The sequence below is a fragment of the Chrysoperla carnea genome, chromosome 1 (genome assembly GCF_905475395.1).
Source record: "Chrysoperla carnea chromosome 1, inChrCarn1.1, whole genome shotgun sequence".
Classification (NCBI taxonomy): Eukaryota; Metazoa; Arthropoda; class Insecta; order Neuroptera; family Chrysopidae; genus Chrysoperla; species Chrysoperla carnea.
In genome coordinates this window covers 123,933,167-123,942,587 of record NC_058337.1, presented here as the reverse complement: position 1 = coordinate 123,942,587, position 9,421 = coordinate 123,933,167, and the positions used below count along the sequence as shown (strand labels likewise).

At 30.8% G+C, this 9,421-nt stretch overlaps 1 protein-coding gene across 2 annotated transcripts; it reads left to right on the top strand.

Annotated features, from left to right (window-relative positions):
- The first annotated feature begins 200 nt into the window (after positions 1–200).
- LOC123297984 (vacuolar protein sorting-associated protein 35) lies at positions 201–7,727 on the top strand. Of its 2 annotated transcripts, none has more exons than XM_044879842.1 (10): positions 201–280; positions 505–703; positions 1,533–1,855; positions 2,866–3,060; positions 3,236–3,319; positions 3,861–4,502; positions 4,970–5,251; positions 6,113–6,532; positions 7,248–7,380; positions 7,447–7,727. In XM_044879842.1, the coding sequence occupies exons 1-10, from the start codon at positions 278–280 to the stop codon at positions 7,635–7,637; spliced, it is 2,472 nt and encodes an 823-aa protein (XP_044735777.1). In that variant the 5' UTR covers positions 201–277; the 3' UTR covers positions 7,638–7,727. The 2 variants fall into 2 exon arrangements, with proteins under 2 accessions (XP_044735777.1, XP_044735768.1); XM_044879833.1 differs by lacking the exon at positions 201–280 and adding an exon at positions 323–393.
- The last annotated feature ends 1,694 nt before the right edge of the window (positions 7,728–9,421 follow it).

The following is a 9,421-nucleotide window of genomic DNA, read 5'->3' as shown; positions in this document are numbered from 1 at the left end:
TGAAAGACCATTATTGCTTTTAATATTAATAAAAAGCACCTTTATTGCCTTGAATTAAAAATATTTACTATGTAGAATTCAAAATTTTTTAAATTTATAAAATACGTTTTTTTATTATACATGTGACGTCATAAATAATCGTAAACCATGAAGTTGTTAATGATTTGTACAAGCCTTTATAAAACTGAATACAGGGTTTGTAAAATAAATATGAAAATCCCTAGAACCGCTGTTAGGTGTCAATAGCTGTTAAGAAACTGTCAAATTTATAACAAAAATGGTAAATAAAATATTTTTTAGTTTTCAATTAAATTTAAAACGTGTTACAACATGGACTATCATGCATTAGGGACCTCAATAGCTTTACTTTATAATAAAAAAACATCAAAATTAGTATGTAATGAAATATAATATTTTCCGAATTTTTAACACGAATTATTCACAATTCACAATTGAATTCCAATTTAATTTATAATTATAATTAATAAATCTTTTTCTATTAAGCCAATGACACCACAATTATCACCGGTTGAAGAACAAGAAAAACTTCTTGATGAAGCTTTAGCACAAGTAAAAGCACAAGCTTTTAATATGAAACGATGGTTAGATAAGAATAAGTTAATGGATGCTTTAAAGCATGCAAGTGCCATGGTTGGTGAACTTCGAACAAGTTTATTATCACCGAAAAGTTACTACGAGTTATGTATGTAGTTTTTTTTATATTTCTAATTAGAAAAATAAGTATTTAAATTTGGAATAATTTATAAAATAGTTCTGAAAACCTTTATTAAAATATTATTTATTAAACTAACGCACTATTTTACTATATTGTGAATCAAGTTTACATTTCTGAAAAGATGCGAGCGAAAAGTCATACAATTCTTTTGTAAAATAAAAATTATAAATAATAGGGAATATTAATGTATTTTTTTTATATTTTTAATTCATTGTTTACACCGTTATAACAGAGTAAAAAATATAAATACTGCTTAAAAATGCTGTATTTAAGTGTAAAAAAATTTTTAAAATACATTATAATTTTGAGATATTTAAACGCAGTTTTTTGGCGCTCTCTGTCGATGACGTATAAGTACGTGATCTGTCAATTGGTGACAGTTCAATGTATAATTTACACTTTAAAAATGAATTTACAACACAGAATTTACACTCGTTATTATTAAGTTAGAATAAAAAGCCGTAGAATAGTATAATTTAATGAAATACCATATAAAATGTGAGTAATTAATATCATACAGAATGTCAACAAATTTGACAAGCCCGTACTTTGATGTCACGTTCGTATAAAAATTTGAATTTCCGTTTTAGAAATTTTTAAATGCCCTCACTGAATTTATACTTTTATTAATTAATTTTAAGTAATTAAAAAGATATTAATTACTAAAATAATGGTTTAGCTGAAATGTCCAGTCATTAAAGTTACGGAAGAAAAATATTTGAACCAAATTTAAATTTCATGAATATTCTCTATTGATAAAAGTATTTTTATTCACAAAGATTTCTTTCTTTCTTAGATATGGCAATCACTGACGAACTAAGACATTTAGAATTATATTTAGTTGAAGAATTTCAAAAAGGACGTAAAGTTTGTGATTTATATGAATTGGTACAATATGCTGGAAATATTTTACCACGTTTATATTTATTAATTACAGTTGGACTTGTTTATATTAAAACAAATCCATTATTAAAACGTGATTTATTAAAAGATTTAGTTGAAATGTGTCGAGGTGTACAGCATCCATTACGTGGTTTATTCTTACGTAATTATTTGTTACAATGTACACGAAATGTTTTACCTGATTCACCGGAAACAGATAATGATCCTGAAGGCAATGTAAGTGATTTGTTTTCAATATAATTAAATTGTCTGCTCCTTCATGATCGCATTTGAAAGATTGTATGGAGGAAAGCGATACCTCCTTATACGTTATTTGCCCGTGATAAATCTGCAGGGCGTCAGATTTCAGAATGTTCGAGTCCGAAACCTTGGATCCATAAATCCTGGGAGAGATCCTACTGGAGAAACTGTGGGCTTTCTGCGTGGCACCTGGCTTCGATAAAATTCTATAGCTTCATCTACTTAAAACAGCATCTCTTACCCGAAGATTCCTTCGCTTTCGGGTTACAGATTGTTCTATAGGAGGGTAAACTTGGTCTAGGTGCTAGAGAACCATTTGTGGTACCTCTCTTATGTTTTATTTTTGTATTATTATCGTTTCGACGTCCCTGTTTCTCGAAAACTATCGCGATTCTGCTATTTGTACTTAATCTTATTTCAGTTAGAGAATTTGATTTATTGTATGGTCTTCTTTAAAGTACTGATAGATGGAATTGGTAGATTTATTGTTTTAACACACCCCTTTTCGGTCCATGTTGGGTTTCTACCCATCTTATCCATAAATATACGCCTCCTGTTTTCCTAAGATGTCAGTTTTTATGAAACAGCGCTTAATATGACAGTAGTGGTGTATATATTTGCTACTTAGCGAACAAGGAATTTATTTTTGCCATAGTTTGCCCAAACAGCGAATTGTGTAAGGATATTCAAAGGAAGGGTTCAAACCGATCGAAGAAAATAACCATTTAATAAGTCGAAAAGTAGTGAAACAGAATAAAAAAATGCTCTCGAAGGTTTTCGGGATCAAAAAGCAACTGCGATCAAAAGAGCAACTGATGATTGATACAACCCCATTACAACCACCCATAGAATTAAAAATGTTTTAAAAAAATTTAAAAATTATAAATTTCGCCTCGGTAATTGCCTCTTGGAATTTTTCAAGATCGCTGATCACGAATTCGGGATATAATTACATAGATTCAAACGCCCACTATTTAACATTTTAGGTTAAAGATTCTGTGGATTTTGTTTTAATGAATTTTGCTGAAATGAATAAATTATGGGTACGTATGCAACATCAAGGTCATTCCAGAGAAAAAGAACGTCGTGAACGTGAACGGGAAGAATTACGTATTTTAGTTGGAACAAATCTAGTACGATTATCACAATTGGAAAGTGTAAATTTAGATAAATATAAAAAGGTAATTTATTACAAAAATAGTTGCAAGTTCTTATGGTAGAAGAGCACACTCCTCTTTCAAAAACTCTCTAGAGTAGAATACTCGAAGAGCAAATTCATTTTCTATGCCACAGGAATCTGCCCTAAAATTAATAGTAAATTTTAAGAAATTATTAAAAACAATGTTATTTTTATAGTTGGTTCTACCTGGTATATTAGAACAAGTTGTCAGTTGTCGGGATGCAATTGCTCAGGAGTATTTAATGGAATGTATTATTCAGGTATGTAAAAAGTAATTAAAATTATTCGATAAACTTAAAATTAAAATTTTTCCAATGCATCAAATGGAGAAACGAATTCAGACCGAAGCCGAAGGTTTGGCCGAAAGTTCCTAGCAAACGTCGGAATTGAACTAACTGTTCTAAATGCTATTATTTTGAAATAAATTTCAAGGTAATTTTTTTAATCATCCTTATATTGACTTCTAGATCAACTTCTAGAGATCATAATCTCTAGATCAACTTCAAGAGATCAACTATAATATTAAAGTTTTAAAATCATGTTTTTAAACCTTCGGCTTCGGCCGAAGGTTGTGGCGACAGCCGATTAATCGGTCGGACACTAGTTCATTTATTATTAAAACTCGCTATTATTCAACCTCGTACGAACTTTCTTGGATCAAGCTATTCACTGTCAAATCAAAATTGCTACAAAAAAACAATAAATCTAAAGAAATATCGAAAAGATTAATTCCAAAGTTTATCGAATAATGTTTAAAAAAAAAGAATCTTCTTGCTAATAATTTATCTATAAAAATTGAAGGTATTTCCCGATGAATTTCATCTACAAACATTAAACGCATTTTTAAAATCGTGTGCTGAATTACAACCAGGTGTTAATGTAAAAAATATTATAATCGTATTAATCGATCGTCTAGCAACATTTAGTCAACGTGTTGAAAACTCTTCGTCACAATCAAAAGATACAAATAACACAACAAATTCAGTATCTGGTGATAATATCGATAATACCGATAATCCTGAAATCATATTAAGTAAAGTACAACTATTCGAAGTATTTAGTGATCAAGTTGCAACAATAATACAAACACGTCAAGATATGCCACCAGAAGATATTGTATCATTACAAGTGGCTTTAATAAATCTAGCACATAAATGCTATCCAAAACGTGTTGATTATATTGATAAAGTGATGTCAACGACGGTGAAAATCTTTGAAAAATTGGGTATTAAAAAAATTGAATCGAAAACACCAGTTTCGAAAGAATTAAGTCGTTTAATGAAAATACCAATTGATCATTATGATGATTTATTGACGGTTTTAAAATTACAATATTATCGTGAATTATTGGAATATTTTGATTATTCTGGACGGAAACAGATTGCTGTTTATTTGATACAAAATGCATTGGATAATGAAACTTATATACCAACACAAGAACAAGTAAGTTCGTTTTGTTTTTCAGAGCCGGTATTCTAGACGTATCAATGAATGTTTTTACTCGGAAGTCCTCAATAACAGATCCGATTTTGATATTTTTTTTTTAAATGATTCTTTTTGTACATTATTTAAAATCAGAAACATTTCGGGCGGCGTGGGGGGGATTATCTGGAGAGAGAAAAGCCAATGTCCCGATTGATATATCGACACCCAGACTAACGATTGAAGTTGGAAGTTTCGAGAGAATATTGATTTTATATTGTAGGTCTCAATTAAGAAAGGGTTTTGTGTCCTAATTACTCAAATAAATCCGAAAACGGAGACCGATTTTCTTTTTTGTATCTTTGTATTTTTTACGTCTACCTATAATTGTCCGAATGCAGTCATTGCGAGACATTCTACATACATACTTTTTTTTTATTAGTTCACTTTGAGAATAATAATAAACTGCGAAAATTATATTTTTCTAGGTTGACACAATATTACAAATGATTTCCACATTAATATGCGATCAAAAAGATCAACCACCAGCTCAGATGGAAGATCCGGAAGATTTCATGGAGGAACAAAGTCTTTTAGGTCGTTTTATACATTTATTAAAATCTGATAATGCAGATCAACAATATTTGATTTTATCAATCGCCAGAAAACATTTTTCAACGGGTGGATCAACACGAATCAAATTCACACTACCACCATTAGTATTTCAAGCTTATCAATTGGCATTTAAATATAAAGCTCAACAAAATGAGGTAAGATATTTTAATTTGTGTTTATTTTTTTGGACTCTGGATCGAATTATTGCGAGATAATCAACCCAAGGATCATTGCGCTACCCTCTGTAAAAAAACTCATTAACCTGTATTAAATCTTTGCTTTAAAATTTTTCCAGTTTTTAATAAAGTTCATTACTTTTCAGAGGCTCTTCTTTTAAAAAAGAGTACATTGACATTCCTCAAAATTATCTTTGCCCATCAGATAGACTGTTGGTGAATACAGAAAACTCGAATTTTGAAAAATATTTTTTTCTAGTTCCTACACTGAAAGTCCACAGCTTCTCCGCCGAGACTTCTCCCAGGATTCATTGGTCCAAGGTTTTGGACTTAATCACTCTAAACCTGATGCCCTGCAGATTTCTGCATGTGAAAATAACTTGTATGGAGGTTTCATCTTCCTCCATACAGGCCCTGCAAGTGGGATAATCAGAGATCCCCATTTTATGAAAGTGGTAGTTCAAACGACAGTGTCCTCCCAAGAGTCTCACCACCCTTCTCAACTGTGTTCTAGTGAGTTTCAAGCGAGGACAGTCAAATGGCCTTGCTGTGACTATACCAGTTTGGCCTGACGCATGCCCTAAACAAAATTCCAGTAATAAAGATGGATTGGTCGTAGCCATTCCTTCATTTGGTTAATTATGGAGTATCTTGCTATGGGAATGGAAGGCTCAGGTGAAAGGGCCGTTTAAGACGACTCCTCTCGTCCCAACGAGTCCGTTGCTTCATTCCTTTTAACGCCACAGTGTTTCGGTACTCAGATCGATCTGGCTTTGTTATTCAGTACCAGGTGGTTCAGTTCCTCGAATTGATTGATAATAATTTTTTTTTATTATTTAGGATGAAATGTGGGAGAAAAAATGTCAAAAAATATTCCAATTTTGCCATCAAACAATATCAGCATTAATGAAAGCCGAACTCGCTGAATTACCATTACGGCTATTCTTACAAGGAGCACTTGCTATTGGTGAAGTACAATTTGATAATCATGAAACAGTGGCATATGAATTTTTATCGCAAGCATTTTCATTATACGAAGATGAAATTAGTGATTCAAAGGCACAATTAGCAGCAATCACATTAATTGTAGCAACATTTGAACAAATGAAATGTTTTGGTGAAGAGAATGCTGATCCAGTACGAACACAATGTGCCCTAGCTGCAAGTAAATTATTGAAAAAACCAGATCAATGTCGTGGTGTTACAACATGTTCACATTTATTCTGGAGTGGTAAAAGTTTAGCTACAAATGGAGAAGAGGTACGTACTTATTATTATTTTAATTATTTAATTTTCTCAAATAGGGAATATTCATGAAATTTAAATTTGGTTCAAATATTTTTCTTCCGTAACTTTAATGACTGAACATTTCAACTAAACCATTATTTTATAAATTAATATCTTTTTAATTACTTAAAAATAATTAATAAAAGTACAAATTCTGTGAGGGCATTTAAAAATTTCTAAAACGGAAATTCAAATTTTTATACGGACGTGACATCAAAGTACGGGCTTGTCAAATTTGTTGGCATACTGTGTGATATTAATTACTTACATTTTATATAGTATTTCATTAAATTATACTATTCTACGGCTTTTTATTAGAAAACTTAATAATAACGAGTGTAAATTCTATGTTGTAAATTCATTTTTTTTAAATGTAAATTATACATTGAACTGTCACCAATTGACAGATCACGTACTTATACGTCATCAACAGAGAGCGCCAAAAAACTGCGTTTAAATATTTCAAAATTATAATGTATTTAAAAAATTTTTTTTCACTTAAATACAGCATTTTTAAGCAGTATTTATATTTTTTACTTTGTTATAACGGTGTAAACAATGAATTAAAAATATAAAAAAATACATGAATATTCCCTATTATTAAAATAATCATGGATTAAAAAAAACTGGGTTTCTATTGATAAATGGTTGGTAATAAGCTGAATTATTTTATGTATAAATTTTTTAGATGCGAGATGGTAAACGTGTATTAGATTGTCTGAAAAAAGGTGCACGTATTGCCAACCAATGTATGGATGTTTCCGTTCAAGTACAATTATTTGTTGAATTATTAAATCATTATTTATTCTTCTATGAAAAAGGTAAGACAAAATAAAACCCTTGATTTTATTTAAACAAATACAATAATTGTGTATCGTTTGATTTAGGAAACGATCAAGTTAATATACAAATATTAAATCAATTAATTGGTAAAATACGTGAAGAATTACCAAATTTAGAAGTATCAGAAGAAACTGAACAAATCAATAAACATTTTGTAAATACAATTGATCATATTAAAAATCGTTTGGAAGGGCCTGAATCTGATAGTGTGTCATATGAGGATATTGCGATATAAGTAAACATAATATAAAAAGAGGATCAATTCGTTCGCGATGTTTTGATCAATGTTATAAAGTTGTATATTATTTTTAATTATAGTTAATTGTATTGTTAAAGAATTATAAATAAATCACATTTTTATATAAATATAAATAATTTTTTCTTTATATTTTCATATCGTCCTTATGAGCTGGCATAGGTACCGAGACACAGGGGCATGCCAAGGAATTGTGAAGCCGGTGAGCTTGCTAGATCTGGTCTGAGTATAATCGTTGGCATTCCGAAGATCTTATATCGCTTCAAAGAATCTTATAAGCAAAATTTTTGCGGCTATTACAGGACAATGGCTAAGCAGCAGACACGCTGAACGCCTGGGCCTGACAATGTATCACGATTATTGCAGGAACTGTGACAGTGGGTTGGAAGAAGAAACGATGACTCATCTTCTCTGTCACTGTAAATTCGTTAACGTCAAAGCATTTTGTTAAAATATATAAAATATTACCCTTAAAATTAAAATAAAATTATTTACCCGATTATAATAATAATTATTATAATCGGGTAAATAATTTTATTTTAATTTTAAGGGTAATATTTTATTATTATTTGTTTCAGTGTGATGCGGTCTCTTTCGGATTTGTAAATATTTTTTTAATTTTAAGAGGTTTAATGCTACTGAAGAGGATTGCCAAAGCAATCGAAACCGGTCTAGCTAATTAATAATTTTATAATCTAGCTAAATATTTTTATTGTGGGTCCTTAAGGGGATATATTTTAACAAAATGCATAATACAGCTCACAGAAATGCTCATCTTAATTTGAATAACGTCAAAGCAGTTCTTAAACAGCTACAAATGGTTCGTGGAGTAATGGCCGGGGATGGCTTAAACCTTTTTCGACATTACAACGGACTTTTCAAACCTTACCTAACCTCATATTTTCATCACAAATATACAGAGTGCCTATGGCAGACTATCTGTGTATAAAAAGTGTCCAAGAAAGGGTATTCTCTATCTTGACTAACCATCTTCAAAGGTGTAAGAAACTTTAATATTTTCCCCCCTGTTTCAATGGAACGAGTTTATTAATTAAACAAGTGAAAACAAACAATTGACTGCGTTAATTGTTGAAATACCATGCATAGTCAGTGTTGATTTCTTTATCACATTACACATACAAACATGTGACACATACATAACTGATAATCAAGTATAGTACATATTATAAAATTTCCGCCTAATTGGCACCCTCACGGGTAAACAGTGATGTTTACGAAAAAATGTTTCAAACAAAATTTGTTTAATTTTTGATAAGGAACATTTTTTACATTTAAACTTTTGTTCTATCTCTAACCGTTTACAAGATGGGTCCTACGGACCCAAGACTCAATTGACCTATGATGCTCATTTACGAACTTGACCTCACTTTTTAAGTCCTGAGTACGCTGTAAAAATTTCAGCTCGATATCTTTTTTCGTTTTTGAGTTATCGTATCCACAGACGGACGGACGGATAACCGGAAATGGACTAATTAGGTGATTTTATGAACACCTATTACAAAATTTTTTTCCTAGCATCATTGAAATGTTACATTGACTGAACATTTTTGGGAGGACGCGATTTTATTTGTGGAACACGTAGGGGGGGGGGTCAATACAACCTTAACCCCAAGTTTGTGGGGTTGGCGCCCTTGTCCCCCGCCCGCCATCTTGAAAAAAGGGGTGGAAACATATTTTTAGCTATATCTTGTAAACTATTGATTTCTCCAAAAATTTGTAAAGGCATAATTTGTAACAAATTG